The following is a 25,519-nucleotide window of genomic DNA, read 5'->3' on the forward strand; positions in this document are numbered from 1 at the left end:
GCCTGAAAAAGGGAGAGGCAAAGAGGAGAAACACAAGGCCAAACCTTCTGAGGATATGCCAGTTGGAAGAAGTAACATGTGTTTTAATAAATTGTCATAAAAAAACCTTTGCAAGCCAACATTGTTTATGAGAGACGAGTTGAAAATATTAATTGAGGATAAAATAGTCTCCTCTATAGACACAACCTCTCCGGCTCCCCCTTCTAAAATAAATCTCACCTAAAAATATCTTATTTAATCAAGGATTTAAATGATGAATCAGACGCTCCCTCATGTGTCACCAAAGATTCTACACAGAAACCTGTTAAACCGATGGAGACAAAATACTTTTTTTCCTATAGAAGAAATGGACAACTTAATAAAAGCAGTTAAAGAGACATTGAATGTTGAGGATGTTATTTCTCCTAGCCTCATCCAGGAAGATTTGTTTGGTAGCCTCAAGGCCAAGAGAAAGTGGCAAACAGTTATGTTAAATTTGAAGACCAACATCTCGCCTACTTCTGTAGCTAGAATTCTACTTTTTTGGCTAAGGGAATTTATGACACAAACTACACACACCATGAGAAACTCTTCTAAATGCCTCTCTTGCAGTTGGCCACCAGATTTTTGGCAGATGCTTTGGCTGAATCTGTCTGTTTTTCTTCTAGAATTGTCCAATTCTATAGGTTGTGCTTAATGGTTAAAGCAATGGAACACCCAAAATTTATGGGCTACCGTTCTTTGGAGAATTCCCGTTTGGTCCAGAATTAGATGCTATACTAGAAAAAGCTACAGACGAGAAGAAAGGTTTCTCGGCAAATAAACCTGTGTCTAAAAAGAGTTCCTTTTGTAAATTTAAAGAACAGATCATTCTTACAAAGGCATGGGAAAACAAGGAAGACAGAGCTTCCCATTAGGAGGTAAAAACCGAGCTTTCCTTTTTACCTCATCTAACGACACAAGTAAAACCAAAAAACAATGACGCTATGGTTGAAGGGAGACTTCGAAGATTCCAAGAATGTGGGTCACAGATCACTTGGAATCCATGTGATCGTAAAAAAAAACTGCTTCCCTCACCTCCTCCCAATAAGATACGCCATAACTCTATATTCCTCTGGATCCTTTCTTCCTTTATGGCAAGAAGTGCAATCCTTACTATCCTTAGGGGTGGTAGTTCCAGTACCCGTGGATAAACTAGTAATGGGATTTTATTCACCAATATTCCTGATAAAGAAGCTGAGTGGACCAGATGTTCCACGGGTTAGAAAAAAAGAAGAAGAGAGTGTTTCTGGTTCACAAAAATATTGACGAATTATTTGTTAAAAAGAACCAGAAAGAAGATCCGAAAGTGCAAATATCCTTTTGTGGAAGAAGATCCGAAATTTTGGGATACATTTCTGCAGGGAGGTGCGTCAATCGTGAAGATCTTAAAGAAGTCTCCTTTGCCCTTTGAGGACCTGGGACTACTAAAAATCCCTATGGACAGAAATTCAGACAGGCTGTTGAAAAAATCCTAGGAAAACTTAGCTACTACTTTTTTGCGATCAACTATTGCGGCAACTTCCACTACAAGGGGTCTAAAATTCTAGTTAGATCAGCTGGAACACAATTTGATTTCCGTAACATCCCGAGAAGCCAACCTAGAGTCTCTCCCAGTACTGAATCAAGCGGCAAACTTCATGGCAGACGCTTCAGCAGATTTTGTAAAAATGGCGGCCAAGTCAGCAGCTCACATGCAGCCAGAAGAACTACCTGGTTAAAAGCTTACAGTGGTGATGCCACCACTTCGTGCTTTGATGTGTGAAGGGGATAGATTGTTCGGCTTTGGAAGACATATTGTAGAAGGCCTCTGGCAAAAATAAAGGTTTTCCTCAGGAGCAAAGGTTTTGTCAAAACCGCCAGTCCTTTCAGGCCTAGGAAGAGAGCAACCTCCGAAAAGTTTCAAGCTACTAGAGGTAGAGGAAGAGGGTTCCTGTTCAATCCCCATTTCTCCAAAGATAAGCGTAAAGAATCATGACTCCAGGCTTCTCTGTGATACAAAATTGGGTCAATCAACTGGCCTTAGAAGAAGAAATCTTGAAGCTAGTCAAGTGTTGGTTCCTGTCCCATCAGCTCACCAGGTAAAGGGTTTTTACTCGTCACTATTCCTCATAAGAAAACCAAATGGTTCTTTCAGAGCCATCTTCAACTTAATGGAGATAATCCGAACCACAGTGAACATTCTTCAATCAAACCATTACTTGGCGACTCTGGACCTCAGTGATGTGTACTATTATGCGCCAATTCACAGGAAATTCCAAAGGTATATAGAGTGTTGTTTAAAACATTACCAATTTTAGGCCTTACCATTTGGTCTATCCTCAGCCCCCAGAATTTTTACAAAGAGTCTGCATCATTTCATTTAAAGGGTATCCAGATGATTCTGTATCAGCACCTTCAGAAGACCTGCTGTTGTCCCACATCCAGCAAATATTAGACACCCTGACAGATTTGGGGTGGCTAATCAACATAGAGAAGTCCAGCTTAGTGCCAAGCCAAAAGAAGATTTTTCTGGGCATCCTTCTAGGCACAGTTCAGATTAAATCATTTCTACCAGTAAAAAAGGTAATATCGATCACATATTCTGTTTCTGCTTTTATCTACAGAACTTCTGCAACTTACCGCAAAATGATGAAATTGCTGGGCAGTTTAACCTCCTCCATCCCAGCAGTCCTGTGGACTGAGGCTCACTCCAGAGTTCTCCAAGAATTTTTTCGATCATCATGGGATAATGCCAAAGGTTGTATCCAGATTCCACTCCCTTCATTAAACCCAAATCCCGCTTCTGAGAAAGGGAATTTCATACTCTAGACGTACATAGGTGCATTTTAATATATCTTCAGAGGACAGAAGAGTTTAGGCAATCTGATCATTTGCTTGTACAATATTGAGGGCAAATAAAAGAAAGGTGGCAAGCAAAACTACTATTGGCCGGCGGATTAAGATAGCTATTTCCTTGTGTTTCCAAGAGAAAGACCTTCCTCTTCCCATGGGGTTAAGAGCATCAACCTAGACAGAACATGCCGGCATGTCCTTGGTGTAGATCTGCAAGGCTTCTACTTGGGCTAGTCCCAGTACCTTTTTCAGACATTACAAGTTAGACCTGCAGAGTGTTGTCAGCAGTTGTCTCACCTTAGAGTTCTCTTTTATTCCTCCTTGTGTGCCGCTGTGGACGCGTGTGTGCATGTGTGTGTTGGGCGGGGTGGGGGATGTTGAAAATTACACTTACTGGTAATTGGATTTTCCCTTTAGCATACACAGCGGCAAAACACTCGTTTCGAGTGTGTGTATATATGAGAAGTGCCAAACCACAGACTGATCACTCTGCTGGGGACTAATAATATTGATATATGAAGCACAGAGTTCTTGTTTCCCCAATATGCAGCAAAGCCAACACTGCACTGTTGACTTTGCCGCACATTTGGGATCACGTACTAAGAAACGTTGCAAGTCCATTCTTATTAATAAATGGAGAAACTGGCTTCTGGTTCATGCATATCAGACAGTTTCCAGTAATTGCGGGAGATGTATCAGTCTGCGCCAGAAAAATGAAGTAGCTTGCACACGAAATGCAGAGCGTAACATTTATTGAAGGTTTTATACCATTTTTGGGAGTTTTCCAACTCATCCAAAAAAGGTGAGTGTTCTCAGTAACCAGTTGGTCTGATCAGACAGGAAATTGCCCATATGACAGAAAATTCAATATTTGTTCAGCAAACTAGACCAAATAATAGGAGGTGCAAATTATGACTCAGTGACTCAGCAGTCTTGTACTGCACCAGATTGATCATCCAGCATCAGACATTAATCAGCAACTGTTCTACTCTACATTAATATTTCTCAGGTAACATATATACTCAAGTATAAGCTGGGGCCCTTATTTTTACCACAAAAAACTAGCAAAACTTATTGCCTCTGGTATAAGGAAATATATCAGCTACAATTTAATAAAATGTGCAGTAGCAGCATTGCCTCATTAATAACATTTCCAATAGCAGACTCCCCTCATTAATGAAATGTCCAGCAGGGCCCCCTTAAAAATAATAAACTTATTACTTGCCCACGCTCCTTGCAGGTCCTCTTATGGCCGTGCCAGTGCTTTTCTCCCTTTCTAGTACCTCTTCTCACAGCCCCCAGTGTCTTCTAGCATAGTGGGAAGAGATACGTCTATGCGCTCTGCCTGCGCACATACTATGGCGTCACTCGCCAGTGACATTGCAGTGTCATAGTATGCGTGCAGGCAGAGTGCTTAGACGTGTCTCAGCCCCCACCGCTAGGAAGACATCAGGAGCTGCGAGAAAAAGAAGACAATAAGTGGCGAGGAGAAGAGGACCTGTGGGGAGTGCTGGAGGGTAAGTACTAAGTTTAAAAAAAAATTCTCTCTCTCTCTCTCTCTATATATATATATATATATATATATATATATATATATATATATATATATATATATATATATGGTAAATCTTTTGTGCCGTATTGACAGAAACCATTGTGTCCTTTCCTCTGATTAGATATGTGCCTGAAAATATACATATGTTGCACTAAATAAAAGCAGGCAAGTCATTATGGAATGGTAATAAATGTGTTCTGAGAAGTAATAAAATAAGCCATCCAGGCATTTGGCACAGTGTTTGGATGCAAGCAGTCATGGTTTTCTAATAATTGATAACCAGTTCTAGTGCCAATAAGATTGTACAATAAACACATGATGTTATACATATGTGCCCACCTATAGCATATACATGTAGCATGTTTTCTCAATGTTATTGATCCAGTTAAATATGATAAAATGTTTGTTCAAGCAGTAAAAAAGGTAGGAGCTACTGCAAGCCCCTGAAAGGTGAAAGTAACATATATGGTGACTTTTTGGCTGGATTCTTTGTTTCCACTGAAGATGAAAAATGTTAACCCTTTCCATTTTTGTTTTTTACTCCCCGCCTTCTAAAATACATAACTTTTTATTTTTCAGTTCACAGAGCTGTATGAGGGCTCGTTCTCTGCAAACTGTTCTTAGTTGAACTTTTCCATTTTTGATAACATAATAATGACAGTGGAATATTTGTAGTGGTGTGCATTTAAAGTTGTAGTTACCTAACTTCAACACCTTCTAAGGACCAGATGTTCAGTTTTCTGTAGCCTTACAAGAGATGCTAGATGCTAAAATTACAGATCTAGATTCTAGATGCTAAAGTTGCAAAAATTTGCACTTACATACCTGCTCTTGCTAGCTGCTTGCAACTTTTGGGGGTCATTTTTGCGACCTTTATTTAAAAAGTCTCAAATTCACTAAGCACCTTACCTCAGGGGTATTAAAATGGAAACATTCCTAAGATGTATCTGGCTAACAGAAAAAAGCCAAATATTGAGGAATAAACATTGGACAATATGTTCCCCGTTGACCCCTCCCCCTTTTTTGTGGGGGTTGAGTCTATACCGATTACAGTTTTGTGTTTTTATGTATTTTTGTACAAGTCAATTTTATCATTGACATAGCCACACAACAGTGCCCTATGTGGCATCTCCATTCTGCCACCATTTGTAACATAGTGTCCTTGATTAGATTTGTCACCTGGATGTTTTTTTTTAATCAGCTCCAGATGCAAACACATGTTCATATTCATACTGCCAGTGTACTGTATAATGTATTACACAAGCATTAAAACTGAAAAAGACATTTTAAACACAAAAAAGTAAAAAAAAAATGTAATGAAAAATGTTAAAAAAGGTAATCTTTAATCAATATCAATATTCACACAACAAGAAGACAGTTTTTAGCAGTCAGTTTTAATTAAAAAAACAGTAGTAGTGTTACATGTAGCGTGATGTTATTTTCAAGGTGATATTTATAGCGCTATCTGGAGGTCCCAGAGGTAAACGATTAATCTTGGGAACAAGATAAAACATAGAAAAAAACATAGAAAAGGGCGATGCAGCGTATAGTTTTTCGGTGCATCATGTTCTCTTCTTTATAAATTATTTCTGTATTAACTAGATTTTGCTACATGACTTAAATGTTGAGTATTTTAGGCATTATTACCAGCTCTGTGCTAATACATTATTTGCAATATTATAGGTACATTCAGTATTATAGGTACAGCCTTACTATATCTATAGAGATTATATTTACATTTCCAGTAGGTACTTTTTTTCCTGATCTGCAAAATTTGGAGAATCAGCCAGGAATGAATCATGAGCAGCTTCAAGGTCTTTCAGTATCTGAAAAAGCTGTGTGGCGCTGTCATTTCTTGCAGGTCCTAAATGAGATGAACAAAAATATATGTGTTATATGCTATGAATTATTGAGTGAGGGCTGTGAGAATTCCCTGCAACCTGCTACCAGATGAGCCAGACAAGCAACCACCAGATACTATGGTACCCATCCTAAGTGGTGTAAGATCTGCTGTGGAAATCTGGGCAACAGTACCTTTTATTTATACATTCCTTTAATTTGATCCTCGGTTTTGTAGAAAAAGCCCTTTCATTAATTATGCTAAAATGTTTCCTACTGCCAATCACCTGTGTGACATCATGTGACCCTGGTTTTTATCCACGGGAAGTAAACAATTAAGCTTAAGAGATCTAGAAAACAGTGAGGAATGTTTACTGAAAGTAAAGTAAATTGTATAATTTTTTACTATACAAATAATTTACAGTATTAACTCAAAGTTGACAACCTCTTTCAGATGTAATAGAAAAAGTGTAAAAAAAAGGGGTTTATCCTTTAGATCTACTCAGTATTACAGCGACTTTCCAACTCTTTATCAAGTCTTCTATAAGTCAAATGGAGTGATATATTTGGATCTGGTGAAACCATGGTCTTCATGCTCCATGCGCCCAAACCAATTTGACTCATGTGCGGAGGTGATGTCTTATATTTTAACCGTTTAAGATGCACAGGAATATGATTCCATGGTCTGAAATTTTCACCGATGACCCGTCTGATGAAAACGTACCTGTAGTTAGTGAAGATTTGCTGATGTTATCATGTTTTGTTAGCTCCAAGTACTTTTCCCTGCAGAGACAAATAATAATTATTTTAAAAACCTGCACAGCACTTCATAGTAAAAACCTGGTTAACATTACCAGTCCACATTGTATTCGATTTCTTTTCCAGTCTGCATCATAATTCTTGCTTTAAATTAAAGTACATAAACGCTCTCTAAGGCGGTAGCACATAAAGTCGGTTATATAAGTCTGATAAGTGCCACTAGACATATTTTCTCTCTTTCTGTTATAGGGATCGTTCAGGGATTAGGTTAAACACAGATCCAACTAATGAAAGACATGACAATAGTGTGAACAACTATTACATCTTATATGAAGCCAGAATATCTCCTGACATGGCTTCTAAATAATATTTATGTAAACCCATTGTCCATGGTATTTCTACAACTCTTCTTACAGGTTGTTTTCTTATTGCTTCAATCTTTCATATTGTTATTTTCATGAAAAACAGGCAATGTACCTCATGACTTCTCTTACTCCAATCAAATGCCTGAATATGAGCTGTGCCTCCAGATCTGGATTCAAGAAATCGTTCCATTCCTGTAACGTCACTTCATGACGAGTTTTGTCACAGCCAGTAACTAAAAGGTAAAAGAAAGAGCTTTCATCAGTAATTCTTTATCTAATCTCTAGGTGTTATACAGGATACCGTCTTCCAAAAACAGAGTGAGCTGTATTACAGTGAAGGGTGCTGAGATGCTGCACCACCCGTCAAACTTCTGAGGGTACAGGGACAGATTTAACCTTAACATATTCCATGTAATTGATTGGGGTCCCAAATATTAGGTAGAGCCCATGAATTGGTTCATGATCTGTAAAGCACAACAGAATACGATGGCTCCATATACATTTATTATTAACATACAGCGGGGATACACCCGATTGTCCCAAACTAGTTGTTAAAAGCAGCTGGTAAAATGAGCAAGGGAGAAGTAATACCTTGTCCCATGTTTTTCTCAGTGATCTATAGAATAGCAACACAAAATTCTGCTAAGAAAAACATTATTCAAAAACATTTATGATGCAGTACCTCCTTTGTCCTTCTGATGGCAGCAACTCCACTTCTCTCCCTTGTAGACTCCAGGATGATAGGAACCAAGCATATCGCTGTTGTTCACACAGACCTTACGCAGTGCTGAGAGCCACTGATTTAATTCATTGACACACTAAAATTAATAGTAGGGGTAATAGGGGTAAAGAAATGTTTCAAAGATCTGAATATTATTAGAATATTTGAATGCATATAAACAGTGGCCTAACTACACTCATTTGGGCCCCAGGGCAAGGCTCCTAACAGGGCCCTCCAATTGTGATCACATGCTGATTAACATTAAGCTTTCCATTACTGAACGTGATGGAAAAGCAATGTTACCTCAACATGTGATCACGGGGAAGCCTTCAGATTGTGTCTCAAAACTAAATCAGAATGCACCATGTGAACGTGGCCCAAGTTAAAAATACCAGTTGTAAATGGGGATGCGCACTAGCTATATGAAACAAAAACACCTCCTAAAACAACCATTAATCGCATATGTGTTTACAGTGAAACACATGCAATCAGTAACCAATCACATGTGCTTCACTGGAAACGCATATGCAATCGGGCCGAGGTCCGCACCCTAAACAGTGCAAATCACAAGTTGCTGTTTACTGATCACATGAGTTTCCACATATATTGTATATATGTATATCCACATACCTACATATACATACAGGCGGTCCCCTACTTAAAGACACCCAACTTACAGACAACCCATAGTTACAGACAGACCCCTCTGACCTCTGGTGACCTCTCTGAATGCTTTACTATAGTCCCAGGCTGCAATGATCAGCTGTAAGGTGTCTGTAGTGAAGCTTTATTGATAATCCTTGGTCCCATTACAGCAAAAAATGTTTAAACTCCAATTGTCACTGGGGCCAAAAATTTTTTTGTCTGGATCTACAATTATAAATTACACAGTTTCGACTTACATACAAATTCAACTTAAGAACAAACCTCCGGACCCTATCTTGTACGTAACCCGGGGACTACCTGTATATGCAAAATACAATATAAATCAAGCATATTAAGCTTATAAAGTGCCTTTCCAAATGCTGTATTTACTTGTGGGGCAATGTTGAGTAGCTTGTATATCATATTGTTCCATATTGGTAACGTTATCAGTACCTTACACTGCAAATATAATGCCTCCAGACCACCGTTCTCATCTGTGTAAATAATTTGCATTACGTTTGAATTTCCAAAGCTTTTCTCTTCCACCTTCTCAAGTGCTCGAATTCTGGATAGGGGAATAAATGAACTTTTCTGCAGGAAAACCAAAAGACATAAATGATATCATGAATTGTGGGTTGAGGGTATCCTCTTCACAGTGAATACGGAAGGTCCTGCACATGTGACCCATTCATTTATTTGGATTTAACAGTGGACCTTGTCATGATCAGTGTGTATCTTATTAACGTGGTCAGAAACCCACCAATCAGCAAGTTATCTCTTTCCGCAGGACTACTTGTTATAATTAAAGGGGTATTCTCTTCTGGGCATTCACATTCAGTTTGCTTAATCTGCCATTAATAAACATTTCTTCAATTAGAGGTTATTAAAAAAATTATTCCTGTGTGAAGATAATTTTCCATAGATGTGGTGATTTGGTCCCTTAGAAACGAGATAGCTTCCTCGGATACGGCCACGTCTGCTGGAGTGATTGCACAAATAAACAAAAAGGTTTTGTATATGAAATATCTGAGAATTACTACATGTCCCACAGCCGTCCTGTAGTAATGATCGCTGAATCCAGGTGGTCAGGCAGGGCTCAATAGCGTATGTCTGGCCACTGCTGCCTAAATTCGACGTGGTCGTAACCAAGGAAGCTATCTCGTTTCTAAGGGGCAACATGGCTATGTTTATGGGAAATTATCTTCACACAGAAACATTTTTTTTTTAATAACATCAAATTGAAGAAATGTTTATATATGGAAGATTAATGAAACTGAATGTGAATGCCGAGACGAGAATACCCCTTTAAGGTCTTGTCCCATTAAAAGAACATTTTTCTATAAACTCTGTTATGGTCACCCACTTTCCCAGCCTAAGTAGAGAGCTTAACAAACTGCAACTGCACAGGAAATGGGGCAATGAAAACTTAAATTTTATTCAGTTTTCCACATTAGGTTTCCACATTTTTAAAGTAAAAACCACAAATTGATTTAAAAAAGAGAAGCAGCGTGCTCTACTTTCTCTCCCTTATGGTCCACACCTGCCTGAAGGCAAAATCCCAAAAGATAGCCTAAAGATTTGAGAAGACTTAAATATTGAATTCACCAGAATGTGAGCCTAAGACAACCCTTTTTAAAGGTTGAGAGCTATAGTAAGTACAGGTAAGGGTGATGGCAAATGTGGTGTTTTTGGCCCGTTTTTAAGCAGTCTGTCAAAAAGCGCATGCTTTTGAAAACGCATGTGTTTTTTGAAAATGCATCCGTTTTTGACAGGTTTGACCAATTATCTTAATTGAAACTGGTCAAAAACACATGCGTTTTTTTAAAAAGGTGTGCGTTTTTTAACGCATGCAGTTTTTGACGGACTGCTTAAAAATGGGCAAAAAACGCGTTCAAACCGCCACGTGTGCCATCACCCTCAGTCTAAACTAATTATTACATTTGGGAAGACAGAATTGATTACATCATTTTTGATGCATCATCAGGGGTATACCAAGGCATACCACACAAGAAAGTAATAACCTAGCCTAAAATAAAAACAAAATTCACCACAGAAACCTAAAGCAATCTGCCATCCTCATTCACTGATGAAGCCATCATTCCTGATAGAAAATGACTGAGGACATACACTCACCGGCCACTTTATTAGGTACACCTGTCCTACTGCTCGTTAACACTTAATTTCTAATCAACCAATCACATGGCGGCAACTCAGTGCATTTAGGCATGTAGACATGGTCAAGACAATCTCCTGCAGTTCAAACCGAGCATCAGTATGGGGAAGAAAGGTGATTTGAGTGCCTTTGAACGTGACATGGTTGTTGGTGCCAGAAGGGCTGGTCTGAGTATTTCAGAAACTGCTGATCTACTGGGATTTTCACGCACAACCATCTCTAGAGTATACAGAGAATGGTCCGAAAAAGAAAAAACATCCAGTGAGCAGCAGTTCTGTGGGTGGAAGTGCCTTGTTGATGCTAGAGGTCAGAGGAGAATGGGCAGACTGGTTCGAGCTGATAGAAAGGCAACAGTGACTCAAATCGCCACCCGTTACAAGCAAGGTAGGCAGAAGAGCATCTCTGAATGCACAGTACGTCGAACTTTGAGGCAGATGGGCTACAGCAGCAGAAGACCACACCGGGTGCCACTCCTTTCAGCTAAGAACAGGAAACTGAGGCTACAATTTACACAAGCTCATCGAAATTGGACAGTAGAAGATTGGAAAAACGTTGCCTGGTCTGATGAGTCTCGATTTCTGCTGCGACATTCGGATGGTAGGGTCAGAATTTGGCGTCAACAACATGAAAGCATGGATCCATCCTGCCTTGTAACAACGGTTCAGGCTGGTGGTGGTGGTGTCATGGTGTGGGGAATATTTTCTTGGCACTCTTTGGGCCCCTTGGTACCAATTGAGCATCGTTGCAATGCCACAGCCTACCTGAGTATTGTTGCTGACCATGTCCATCCCTTTATGACCACAATGTACCCAACATCTGATGGCTACTTTCAGCAGGATAATGCGCCATGTCATAAAGCTGGAATCATCTCAGACTGGTTTCTTGAACATGACAATGAGTTCACTGTACTCAAATGGCCTCCACAGTCACCAGATCTCAATCCAATAGAGCATCTTTGGGATGTGGTGGAACGGGAGATTTGCATCATGGATGTGCAGCCGACAAATCTGCGGCAACTGTGTGATGCCTTCAGTCAATATGGACCAAAATCTCTGAGGAATGCTTCCAGCACCTTGTTGAATCTATGCCACGAAGAATTGAGGCAGTTCTGAAGGCAAAAGGGGGTCCAACCCGTTACTAGCATGGTGTACCTAATAAAGTGGCCGGTGAGTTTGTCTGGCAAAGTAATGTCATAGATTGGTTGCAGCTGGCAAACGCTATGACTTGGAAGCTTAACGTATAGATGATGATGAATCAGTGGGAAATATGTTGTAGAAATGCTTGTGATTTACACAAAAAGAAAGATGTGCCATAGATCAAAATTATATAAATTGATATGAAATCTTTATTTAATTCATTAATAAGTGCATAAAATCAATTAAAAAATTAAACCTGGTAATAATATATAATATTTGATGGGTATCTACCTCATATTGTACAGGGATGGACTTATAGATGGATTATATTACTACCAGATGTACCCCCTGGTATATATGCTTAGGTAGTTAGTGCTTTTCAATTGTTTTAATGAACATATTAGTGTTGTTGTGGTGTAGTTTTTTTGTGTAAATGGTATTCTTTTTTATGTGTACATCTAACTCTTAATGTACCAGAATTTATGGATGGCGCAAGCACTCTTTCCAGTTTTTTATTAAACTGTTTTATTGAAAAAATGATGCATACATATTGGTACAGCAGCATAAATAAACCATGAACCAGTATTTGCCTAATTGTTATTCGGAAACCACATTATCCTACATTACCAATTGTGTAAAGTAAAGTCATAAAGACTTGTCCAAATATATGTCCAAAGACTATAGCATAGACACAAACACAAAAAAGAATTCATAAAGACACAATAAAGGGACATAACTTCACATATAAAAGAAAAAATGTAACAAGAAAATTTGCCCACAGTTTGGAGGTAGAGCCTCACAATAATAGATACATCAGCAAGGGTGGGAGAAGAACAAAAGCAGAAGTAGCAATTCAAGGCTAAGGTGTGCTACAATAGAAGCAAGACATATATTATCAACTAAGTCTATCAGCAATCTCTACTGGCAAATAGGCCCCAGCCATTATATATAATCTAAGTGGAGTTAAATAACTTTGATGGCAGGAGGCACATGTTAGTGAGAATTTAATACCTCAGTAGTTAGTTAGAACGGGCTGAGAGCAAAACTGTTTTAGATGCTCATGGCAACCAATCAAAGCTTAGTTTCCATTTTATAAAACAGCTGAGCTCTGACTGGACACCATAAGCAACTAGAATAGTTTTGCTCTAGCTCATAGTTATAATCACACTGTTGGGAGCTACCTAGCAGCATTAATTATTTATAAAGATGAAATCTAGTGGTATATTTCCTTTAAATAGATCCTGTAATTTTTTTAAATGGACATGATCCATGTCATTGGCTCCTGGATAAAAATGGTTGTAAAGAGAACCAGAAAAATAGTATTAAAAACCTTTCATTACAGCAAAATATTCTTACCTTGGAAAATTGTGTCTTTGCAAAACTTAGTGCATCAATAGTTAATGAGAGGTAGAGCTTTTTGAAAGATGATGATAGCAGGTATCCTTTGCATTTAGTTTTATAGACCATCAATTGTCCTTCTTTGACTGTAAGACTTTGAAGGTTTAGTGACTGCTGAAGATCCAGCTCTAAAACATGTAAGGTCACATATTATATTGCACTCCACTTTTACATTACCCATATTTGGGGAATGGAGATCAACAATGAATACAGATTCCATTTTGTCAGGCATTGTTGTTACCTTCCTTCTCCTCAATGTCTATGAGTTTGATGATGAACTCCTTCAGTTGAGAAACTCCTTGTTGGATAGTTGGCTGCAGTGGAGCCATCCAGGACTCCTTAGCCCTGCTTGCTGGAGCATCCATATTACCAACATTCTGTATAGCCTACAGTAAAAATATCAAAATGAATGGACTGACAGGCGATCCACAAGATGAGGATAAGATGTCACATAAAGCACTAGGCCAGGTTTTGCTCACTGACCGCGCTGCCCGCCAGATACATCAAGACGCCTAAGCCTCTTGATGTTTCCGATAGCGTCGCCGCTATCATATGCCTGCACAGGGGCGCTGGTGTATGATAAATCTTCCCCTATGTGTATAATCTGCAATATAATACAGCACTGAGTTGTTAAATGAGATCTACATCTCATCTACTCATTGGGAAAATGTAAGCAAGTACAGTATATAGACCTACAGTTTGCTTGAATATCTATCAGCCTGTCACATGGTGGCCTGAAAAGTGTGTGCAGTAGTGCTAACTTCTATTCTTTCACCCTTTAGCTATACACCACAAAGATGTAACTCTGAAGGTAGGAGGAACCTGTTGTCATTGCCTAGAACTGCATATTAGGATGGCAGATCTACTTTTTCTTATAATAAACTAATATTTTATTAACAGTGTTTACAAAAAACTTTTTTGTGTTTAACCCCTTCACGCTCCGCGGCGGATATATCCGCCACGGAGCGCAGTGACTTAGCGCTCAGTGGCGGATATATCCGCCACGGCGCCTATGCCGGCTCGGCTCTGGATCAGAGCCGAACCGGCATCGGGAAACACGGGGTGCCGGCTGTAACTAATAGCCGGCACCCCAGTGTAACACCCGCGATCGGAGTTGTCTCCGATCGCGGGTGCTTAACCCTTTAGATGCCGCGGTCAGCGCGACCGCGGCATCTAACAAGCATCTGGGGTGTCTTTCCCCCACGATCGGCCCCCCCGAACCGTTTTCGGGGGGCGCCGATCGTTGCTATAGTAACTCTGGGGTCCGATCTGGACCCCAGAGTTACTAGCAAGAATTGCCAGTAAGATGGCGTCTGTGACGTCATCTTACTGGCAAAGTGCCAGCCTATGCAAGTGCATAGGCTGACACTGATAATACTCTGCAATACATGAGTATTGCAGAATATTATCATGAACAAGCAATCAGAGGATTTCTTGTTCATGTACCATGGTATAAAAGTAAAAAAGTAAAAAAAAAAGTTATTCAATAAAAAAATAAAGCCATAAATCACTAAAAATGCCCCAAACCCCCAAAACATATAAAGAGACATATAACTCAAAAAAAAGGTCTAAATCATAACACAAACCCCACATATATAGTATCACCGCGTCCGTAACAACCCGTAGAATAAAAGTAAATCATTATTGAACCCCCACGATAAACGCCGTAAAAAAAAACTGTTATAAAACCCTCCAAAAATTATGATTTTTACCTTTTCAATCCCACAAAAAATGCTATAAAATGCGACCAAAAAACCATATGTACTTAGACATGATACTGGTGCAAAGTACAACATGTCCCGCAAAAAACAAGCCATCAACCAGCTCCGTAGCCAAAAACGTAACAAAGTTATGCCACTTGGAAGACGGCAATACAAAAATTATAGATTTTTCCCCACATTAGGGTTTTGTTTGACAAATTTAGTAAAACGTAAGAAAATATATTCATGTCTGGTATCCCCGTAATCGTATCAACCCATAGAATAAAGCTAACATGATTATTAGTCTATACGGTGAACACCAAAAAAAAAAAAGTCAAAAATCCAGTACAGAATTGATGCTTTTCTACTCCTGCCCTCAAAAAAAGTTCCTAAATTTTCAACAATAGGTGATACCAACCCCAAAATGGTAACAATGGAAAAAGCATCTCATCCCGCAAAAAAAATGCCGTCACATGGCCCCAATAACGAAAAAGCGAAAATTTTATAGCCTTCAAAAGGGGCCAATGAGGAAACTAAAATCCTGGCAGCTGCAGGGCTCTCCTTCCCTTCTGCGTCTCGCTGTGCGCCCATAAAACAAGTCACAGCCACATGTGGGGGGTCTTTGTACTCAGGAGAAATTGCAGAACAAATTGTATGGTGGGTTTTCTCTTTTTATATTTTGGAAATGTGTAAATTTTAGTGCTAAATGAACGTATAAGGGAACAATATGACCATTCTAAATTTCACCTCCATTTTGATTCAATTACTATGAAGATCTCAAGGGGTTAACAATCTTCGTAAAAGCTGTTTCTGATAGATTGAGGGGTGCAGATTTGAAAATGGGTAGATTATATAGGGGGGTTTGATGCTAAATATGTAAAATTTCATTCAAAACTGTATTTATCCCCAAAATAGTCAATTCTGAAAATCCGGAAAAGCGATATTCTATTTGTAAGCCGCGTGACATCAAAATAAATTATCCAGACATTTCAGAAATTATGAAAATGTAAAGTAGACAAATGGGAAATGTTATTCAGCAACTTATTTAGGTGGTAAATCTATCTGCCTGAAAACGCAATGATTTAGAATTTCGAAAATGGCAAATTTTTCAAAAAATTTATCATATTTTCTTTTTTTTGTAAATAAACGCAAAACTTATCAGCCAACATTTACCACTAAAATGAAGTACAACATGTGGGGAAAAAACAATCTCAGAATCGTTTTGATAAGTAACAGTGTTCAAAAGTTATAACCATATAAAGCGAAGCAAGTCAGAATCCAAAAAATCGGGCTGAGCCTTAAGCTGTAAAATGGCTGCGTCCTTAAGGGGTTAAAACAGAAAACACATACTATACAATGATCCCGCACCCCAAGCCTCCCCATAACCCCCAGAAAGGATGGCAGATCTACTTTAAATATTTATTCCACTTAAAAAAGTCGAAAAATAAAAAAAAAAGCATACTTTTTGAAAAGAACGAAATTCTCCTTCATAATAACTTAATGTGGTAGAGGGCAATGTAAAAAAAAAAATCTTGGTTTGCCTACATGAAAATCATCCAGAGGCCCACCTCACATGACAATTGAAAGCTAAAATCTGTTTCTGATTCTCATTTTCCTCTGCTACTGCCACACATTAACAAAGCTTGTTCACCTTAGCCAACAGAAGCAGTGTCCGGCTTGTGCGTGCATCAGCATGCTTTTCTCTTAGGTGGAAGAGCTTAGGTGACATTATAGCAGGGGAGAAGAATCGAAGACACAAGAAACTGGTCACTGCAATGAACTTCACATTCTGAAAAACACACAGCGATTAGAGTTAAGTATAGTTAATAAGGCTAAACAAAGACGCAGAACAATAAAGCAATCTTTTATGTGCCATAATAAATAATCAGTTGCTATAACTAAAAAGTCAGATGTTGTGTTCCCTGATTCATTAAAACCCCTGGTGACAGACAATAAAAAACAATTTGGAATAGAGAGAAGTTCCAATAAATTCCAATTATTTTGCTATAATTTAATACAATACAATATAACATAGCAAGTCATTTTCTATTACTAGAATCTAGCTAACAACAGGCAAAGTCCTAACTCTAGATATACAATTAAAAATGGCACTTCATTGGCTATAGAGACCCCTGGAAAGCAAAGTGATAACTGGTGCTTTTAAGACAAACCATGTGTTGATTTTCTGGAAACCGTTCTTCCACTCTCTTGTACAGTTGTCTAAAAGTGGCCCGTATAGTCACAGGGCAAATCTTTACTGACTTGGCTATTGCTATTAGGAGTTCAGCAAGATAAGACTGTAGGTGCTGTGCACTCTGAAGAATTATTTCACTCTCAGTCTGGATTCGGTGTAAGCCTGAGCACCTGAAAGAGAACTTCACAACATTAGTGATAAGCAGTAAGAAATATAATTTATTTATGAGCCAAACATGTCCATTTTGACATCATTCATTATTTTACACCCAATACTAATCTTTACAGTTATGGGTTTGCAGGCTGCATTTAACTGGTAATCACCCGTGATCAGTGACTGAGCCAATCTTGAGTTGTTGCTGCACATTGCAGCAAAAGCCTAGTGTGTGTGACATAATAGTACGTCGAATATCGTTAAGGTGTTAATGGCGCTTTTTGGGATTCTGATTTTTTTTTTAAATCCAAAAACCATGACTTAATTTCTTTATTTACATAGCAAAATAAGGGCATGCTTCTGTGCTCTGTAGGGATAATATTGAATATTCTATTTAAGCCTAGATGGCTTGAAGAAATTCTAAAAGCTCTGTTTGCTTTTCTTGGAATGTGAATTTTATATATTAATATGAATCGGAAAAGACAAAGAATGGCGGCACTCACCCAAATAAGAGAATCTCCTTTTTTGTTCAAAAAAGGAGGACAGGGAGGTGCTACATGCTGCAAACTCCGGCAAGGGACCGTTTCCTGCGCTTCGTCTGGCCGTATGGCAGACGAAGCGCAGGAGTGCGTGAAACGTTCCGTTGCCGGAGTTTGCAGCGTGTAGCACCTCCCTGTCTTATGCACCGCTTTGAATAAAAAAGAAGATTCTCTTATTTGGGTGAGTGCCACCATTCTTTGTCTTTTCCGATTCATATTAATATATAAAAATGAGCGCCTGGTGTCTTGTATTTGTTTAGATGCAGATGTGTGAGCGCAGCCTTGCAGTATTTTGGGAGAGTGTTAGGGCATCAGCAGGATAACACTTGGTAAAAACTTAACAACAATTGGAAACTACAAATCAAACCAGTTGCTTAGAAATGACGGCGCAATGAGAGAAGAGAAGGAATGGGGGTCCGGTATTCCTTATGGTCACAAATTGTCTAAAAAGGCTTTTTAGAAAAGCAGGATAACACTGTCAGGGTGTGTTCACATGATGCAGTTACAATCAGCTTTGAGGTGGTTTTAGGTGCAGTTTTGTCAATTTAACAGCTGAAAGACCTAATCTGAATGGGTGAATTTGAGTTTGAAGGGGAAACCTGTTCCACAAATGTTGTTCACGTAAAATAACAAAACTGCACCTAAAACCACCTCAAAACTGATTGTGATGCATTTTGAACTGCAACATGTGAACGCACCTTCAGAGAACCAAGATATAGGGACGATGAAGGACATGTGGTGATGCCTAATAGTGAAGTGGACATGTCACCAGCAGTCACTGTCTGTAACACGTAGGGATTTCTCCTGTGTTTCTATAGCTGTATATACCCTCAATAACGTTGTTATTGGCAGAACCAAATGTTAGGGAGGGTATGTACAGTAGCGGGCATTACTGAAAGTGCAATACACATGCATTGGGGCCCGTGCCCCGGATCTTTTACCACCCTAGCAACGCCCCTGGAGCAGACACTCCCCGCTATCATCCATGATCAGTGCTGTCCCTGATAACAGGTTAGCTAACCTTTTAAGAGCGAAGTGCCCATGCGACTTGAACGCCACCAGCACGTTAAGATCATTGCCCCAAAACCCTCCCCTGTGACTATGGAGGACGGATCTGTTATGATAGGGTCTTATTCAGATGCATTATTTTCACAATATACTGCTTAACAGTTGTATAAGTGATTAGACGCCCTTGGGGAAGAAAGACATTTTATTTTTATTTTTAAATTTAGAAAAAGTTTAAATTCATCCCCTTCCCCTTGTCTGGACTTATAAATAAAACATAATCATATACATGTTATTTATCCCTCCTTTTCCAAAATGCCTGATCTACCAAAAAATAAGAATGATTATTACAGCAATGGAAAAAATATGTCGAAATGTATTGGATGCCACTTTTTCGTCATGTCCACACACATAAAAATTTCAAAAAAATTGATCAAAAGGTTATACAGTGCCCAAAATAGAATCAATAGGAATATCAACTCTTCTCTCAGAAAAAAAAATTAACAATTCTAAAGCCAAACTACGCATTTGTCTAGCAAAACACTTACCCTGCTTCTTTTATCTCAACTTTACTGGGGTCAAGTTCAATATATTTTTTCTCTTCAAAGATACGATTTATTGTTGGACCAACAACACTGTGCAGATACTGTGTCCCTGCCAACTGCAGAACAAATATCATCTTAATTAACAGGAAAGGAATTCAAGTGTCAACTGGACCTCACATAGCTGGAAAAATAAAAATATTCTGTATGAAGAAAAACTGAACTGGACCTCACATAGCTTGAAAAAATATTCTATATGAAGCAAAAGGAAACATTTCACTTCTATATCAAGCAATGAATGTAATTAGCTTTTGGCAAATGCATAAAAAAACTGTCATTAATGTATCTACTATGATCTATAGACCAAGCTGGCGAAATATAATAAATAATATAAATAAAATAAAAAAAATTACATATATATATATATATACACACACACACACACACACACACACACAGGGTATACATACATATAAATACACACATATATATACTTATATAAATACATATAATCTCCTGTGGATCAATAATTAGGGATATGTTTGGTCCGATTGTTAGCACTTTGCGTCAATGCTTGTCCACATTTGCTGTCTCTATATATTGAGGAATGTTATGGAAAATTCAGGACAGTTGGCAAGTATTGAAGTGTAATTCTTATACATATATACAAGATGCATAACTCTGTCTTCTATAAAGAGATGTTGAGCAATAAGTCATCAAGCTCAAACAAACACATCATAAATACACACATTTAAAGGACATCTACCTCTAGGATGAAGAATTGTAAACCAAGCCCACTGACATGCAGGTGTGTGTCCCCTCAGACAGGATCTGCTCACATTTTAGCTTCTTATGCCCTAGTTTTTACAAAAAAAAGGCTCTTAAAATTGTGCAAATTAACCTTAGAGGCTCAAGGCTCATTTGCATAATTTCTAAAGCTTTTTTTCGTAAAAACATGGGCATTGGAAGCTTAGGGAGGAGCAAGTCCTGTCAGAGGACTTAGTTTACAATCCTTTATCCTGGTGCTAGATTTCCTTTAAGGGAAATATATTGTTTACCTTAAGAAATGATTCCATTGACTTAGACGCCAATGAGTTGCTTCTGAACAATGTGTTTGGTTCATCTGTAGTAATTAAAAAATACAAAACGTTTTAAACCTATGCTCTGTTAGTTATATTACCAAAGAAAACCACTAAACGTAAGCACCTTAGCACTTCTGAATTTAAGTAATGATACAAAACTCTTTAATAAAGAAACACTGCTTCCACATCGGATAGGTGCCACTAAAAATAAACTATATATATATATATATATATATATTTTTTTTTTTATTTTTTTTTTTTAAAAAGAAACAAGCCCTTCCCCAATTGCCAACTGGTTGAATGAAACTGGTTCTATAGGCAGTTTTAAGAGCTCAGATTAGACTTGACTTTACAACTTCGATTAGACAAATATGCAAAATCTTGATTGAAGTGGAAGTAAAATATAAAAACCACTGATTAGCCAGAGACAGGCATACTTCACTAATCTCTACTCTATGTAATCTTGTCCAGGTTTTACTGAGAAATTTTCACCTAATATTAGGCTATTCACCACACCACTCACACTTTTCCAGAATTTGCCTTGCGGGTACAATGTTTATTACTGTACTTATTGATTTCTCAATGTTCTTTATATGTTGTCTCTACCCCTTCCACCTATACCCTAGACTTCCTATCATATGAAGTATACCATATCAGCTGTATCTTAGTTATTTGGAATATGCTATATACCCCTTGCTTAAACTTTTTCCTTTCTGTTAATTTTGTTTTGATAAAATGAAAAATAAAGAATTTACTGGAAAAAAAAGTAAGCACTTGGAAATTAAAAAGTTTATATCACAGTTACTCACTATTCTACAGTGTACACTGTGGTTTCTTGGTCGGTCAACACCTAAAAAAGCTCCAAACCTTTAGGCTGAATTCACACATAACCTGTGATTTCTCCGATCAAATATTTCTGTGCTATATGACTAAATATATACTTGACTATTTTCTTTTGTAAATGCACGTATATCAATATAAAATACAGTTTGGCAAGTGATGGATGGCTGACTATTGGCTGGCTGAGAAAATGCACCTCCCACTGGTTCCAGATACTGCACGTTTAATCAGTGCACAATCCTCTGCTGCACATATGCCACTGTATTCAGCACATAAACAGAAATACATGAGAAAATAAGACATCCTCCATGGGGCTTATTTACTAAGGGTCCCGCCACCGCATTTCCGTCGACTTTTCCAACATTTTCAGGAATCGCTCCACTGGGACAGGGAACGGATTGTGGCTGGTGTGCAATACAGCCATGTAAATGGATGGCCATATTGCCCATTAAAATGAACGGGGCCGTATGCTACCCATATATATGGCCGTATATATGCCCGTTTTGACACTGCATTATAAGAGTTCAGTTTGGAAGGTGTTTTATAAATTATTGACTGTTAACAGGATCAATAAGAAATCGAAATACAGTTTTGTACAGAAATACAAGTAATAGGATATAATCAGGGAAATATAAATTCGGTAATGTATATGCAAAATGTGTTCATTTCTTTTTAGATTTATGTTGCTTACAAATGCCAAAATGTTTTAGACTTGTCTAGTGTCCTAGACTTTCCAAAACTCCGGGGAAACTATGTGGGGGAGATTTATCAGAAGTGTCTGAGAGCAAAACTCTAGGTGCCCATGGCAACAAATCAGAGCTCATCTTTCATTTTCCCATAGCAGTTTATAAATTAAAAGTTGAGCTGTGATTGGTTGCCATGAGCAACTAGAACAGTTCTGTTCCTAGACACCTTGACAAATCTCCCCTTGTATCTCTATGGTTACAAATCAACAACAAAGTTCTTGAAGTTGTAGATTAAATAGTCCCCAACTTTTTGATACCCAACAGTCAGCAGGCTGCCAGAAGAAGAAGAAGCATCATAGCAAGTTTTTCACTTTAAGATCATTACATTTTTAAACACTTTACTGAACAGTTACCCGAAAAACATAAAAACTGTAATTTCAGATTATTTTTGGTATTGTGAGGGGCGGGGGGAGTGTTGTGAACATTTTTCTAATGTACTTCATTATGAAATTATTAATGAATGCCCACCCATCCTCATATCCCAGTGCCTGATACAGCGCTAGGAATAGGGACGGGTGGGTGTGGCCGGCCGGAAGCTGAAGTGGCAAGTGGAGTGGCAAGATAGCAGCACGGGACACCAGGGGCGACTGGGAGGGTGAGTACGGGTTTGTTTTGTTAAAAAAAAAAAAAAACCTCCCTAGCCTGGCTACAGCATATTATTAACAATCCAATAACCCCTTTAAGGGTTTAATGAAGTATAAAAAAATGCAAACAAATGTGGGTTTTGTATATCCCGCTCCTCCACTATGAAATGATAGTTTTTACCTTTTGCTGCAGTGTTCTATTCCCGTCCAACAACCTGGAGGGGAAGTGAGGGATAGATGTACTATCCCAAAAACTCTTAGGCGACAATAAGACATATAGGCTGTTGCCACAGGACCCGACAAAGGAATATCAGAAGGAACTGAATGTACTAATCAAAACAAGATTAACCAAGGGCATTCTGACAAAGCAAGAAGCCCTTTATCTAAATAACTAAACCCCTCATATAGCCGCCTTCTATCATATACCAAAAATCTACAAATCCACAACTGCCCCCCACCCATCATATCTGGTATTGATTGCTTAACGGCTAATGTGTCAGAATACGTTGATAATATGTTGCAATCAGCCATCCAACAACTCCCAGCTTATTTGAAAGACACGAAGCACATTTTACAGATACTAGAGAAAACCAAATGGGAGGATGATTATATAATCGGGACTTTAGACGTCACCTCACTTTATACAGTCATTGAAAACGAAAAAGGAAGAGACATATTTTTTAAATAATTAATCGTTTCTTTGGAAATAGTGGGGTGACAATACTCAAAGATAAGAGGGTTTCATCACACATCTAAAATTATTAGAATCATGTGAGAGAAAAACGAGTGGGCTGTGCCGCGACGGAGTGTTCAGGGTACATAAGCATATCACTTGCTCAGTGCTGACATCCCCTGACGAAGCCCGCCGAGCCGGGCGATACGCGTGGGGCATCCCTCTCTCCCCAGATCGCACCTTTATAATTGGTAATGTAACTTTGCACTTTATTTATTTATTTGCTGCTATTGGACCTTGATATGCACTGATTGTATAATATATTTTTTGATATTTCCAACTATTATCCTTGGTCCTAGTTTACATCTGTGTGCACTTTTTTCAACTTTTTGCTCATGTATTGTATTCTTTACGGTTTGTACACCGTTTATGCATGAGGTTGCTCTGGGGAGCTCTTGTGATATGCACCCAATCCCTTTGTTTTGGGTTTTTAAGTATGTTTTAAATGTTATACTAATAAAGTTTATATTGTGTCATCTATACGCATCTTGTTTTTCTCTCACATGATTCTAATATTTTTTAAATAAGGAACAAAGAATACCTATGGAGCAAATTGATTTTATAGGAGAATGTATCTCTTTTATTCTATCCCATAATTATTTTTTATATGATAATAAATTTTACTTACAAACATGGGGCATGGCTATGGGGACCAAGTTCGCTCCGTGCTTTGCTAATTTGTATGTAGGCCGATGGGAGGAAACTGCCATCTATGCCGATATGGTAGCACGGACGAACTTGGCCCTATGGCATCGTTTTATAGACAATATTGTTTTTATATGGAAAGGAGGCGAACAGTCTTTACTACAATTTTTTTATGAAATTAATAAAAACGAGTTTTATCTACATTTTACCCCAACATACAGTAAAGAATCAGTCAACTTTCTGGATCTCACAATATTCATCAAGGATGGAAAAATCCTCACAAAATCATACAGAAAACCAACTGACAGCAACAGTTACATACCACTTGACAGCTGTCATTAGCCTGTTTGGCTACAAAACATCCCCCAAGGCCAAATTTACAAGAATACGTCGGAATTGCACAGATATTGAGGACTATTGAAAGGAGGCTGGGGTTCTATCAAAAAAGTTTGAGGAGAAAGGGTATAATGAAAAAGAACTAGAAAAAACTAAGTATAGACATTACAAGAGAACATCTACTGAAAGAAAAAACACCAAAAGCACAGACCGAATCCCCAGAAATTAAGATTCCCTTTTTAATTAATCATACGGTACATGGTGGCTTATTCAAGAAGATCATCAAAAGACACTGGGATAAGGAGGATAAAGTCATAGGTGAGCTAATTCCTGAAAACCCCTCCTTTACTTTTAAAAAAGCAAAAAATTTAGGAAATCTAATAGCCCCCACCATCAAGAATAAAAAAGTGTTACCAAAAAATACAAACAAAACCATCTTTGAGATGCAAATGCCAAATGGATTCTTTCTGTGCAAAAGGTGTTCTATGTGTAAAACCTTGAAATAAAAAGATCCAGTCCATGAGGTAAAAATGTGCGTGTCCCATGTCTTCTTTCCAATTAAAAATAAAATAAATTGCCATACCAAAGGGGTGATATATGGACTAAAATGTAAGTGTGAAAAATTATACGTAGGAAGAACAATAGGCGCCCTTTTTAAGAGAATAAATGAACACATATGGAATATAAGGAAAAAGAACAAAGGGAGGGCACCCGCTGTCACGACACTTCATGGAAAAACACTCAGGACAAATACCCGGAATTTCCATCTTCGGTATTGAAATCATCCCCCTGATCAAAGGGGGGGGGGGGGAACTTAATTAACAAAATGTTGAGAGCTGAAAGTAGATGGATCTACAACCTAAATACCCTTGCTCCGGTGAGACTAAACAGCGAAATAGAAATATTTGCTTTTTAGAGACTTACCTCTGATAGCAGTTGTAAGAAGTTCAAAGGTGAGGCCAAGTAGCTATATAAG

General features: G+C 38.3%; 1 protein-coding gene across 7 annotated transcripts in view; it reads right to left on the minus strand.

The window, feature by feature from the left end:
* Positions 1-5,734: 5,734 nt before the first annotated feature.
* LOC140118429 (ras GTPase-activating protein 4-like) overlaps positions 5,735-25,519 on the minus strand; it is a 132,012-nt gene continuing 112,227 nt past the window's right edge. For all 7 annotated transcript variants that reach the window (XM_072136332.1, XM_072136329.1, XM_072136334.1 and 4 more), the window contains 11 exons: positions 20,636-20,700; positions 19,584-19,696; positions 17,316-17,508; positions 16,796-16,933; positions 13,686-13,830; positions 13,403-13,572; positions 9,191-9,328; positions 8,054-8,189; positions 7,484-7,604; positions 6,972-7,030; positions 5,735-6,272 (listed from right to left, as the gene is read on the minus strand). In XM_072136332.1, the coding sequence (XP_071992433.1) occupies positions 6,142-6,272; positions 6,972-7,030; positions 7,484-7,604; positions 8,054-8,189; positions 9,191-9,328; positions 13,403-13,572; positions 13,686-13,830; positions 16,796-16,933; positions 17,316-17,508; positions 19,584-19,696; positions 20,636-20,700 (1,409 nt within the window). In that variant the 3' untranslated portion in view covers positions 5,735-6,141. The remainder of the gene's footprint in view (positions 6,273-6,971; positions 7,031-7,483; positions 7,605-8,053; positions 8,190-9,190; positions 9,329-13,402; positions 13,573-13,685; positions 13,831-16,795; positions 16,934-17,315; positions 17,509-19,583; positions 19,697-20,635; positions 20,701-25,519) is intronic.

The sequence above is a fragment of the Engystomops pustulosus genome, chromosome 2, assembly GCF_040894005.1.
Source record: "Engystomops pustulosus chromosome 2, aEngPut4.maternal, whole genome shotgun sequence".
NCBI classification, from domain to species: Eukaryota; Metazoa; Chordata; class Amphibia; order Anura; family Leptodactylidae; genus Engystomops; species Engystomops pustulosus.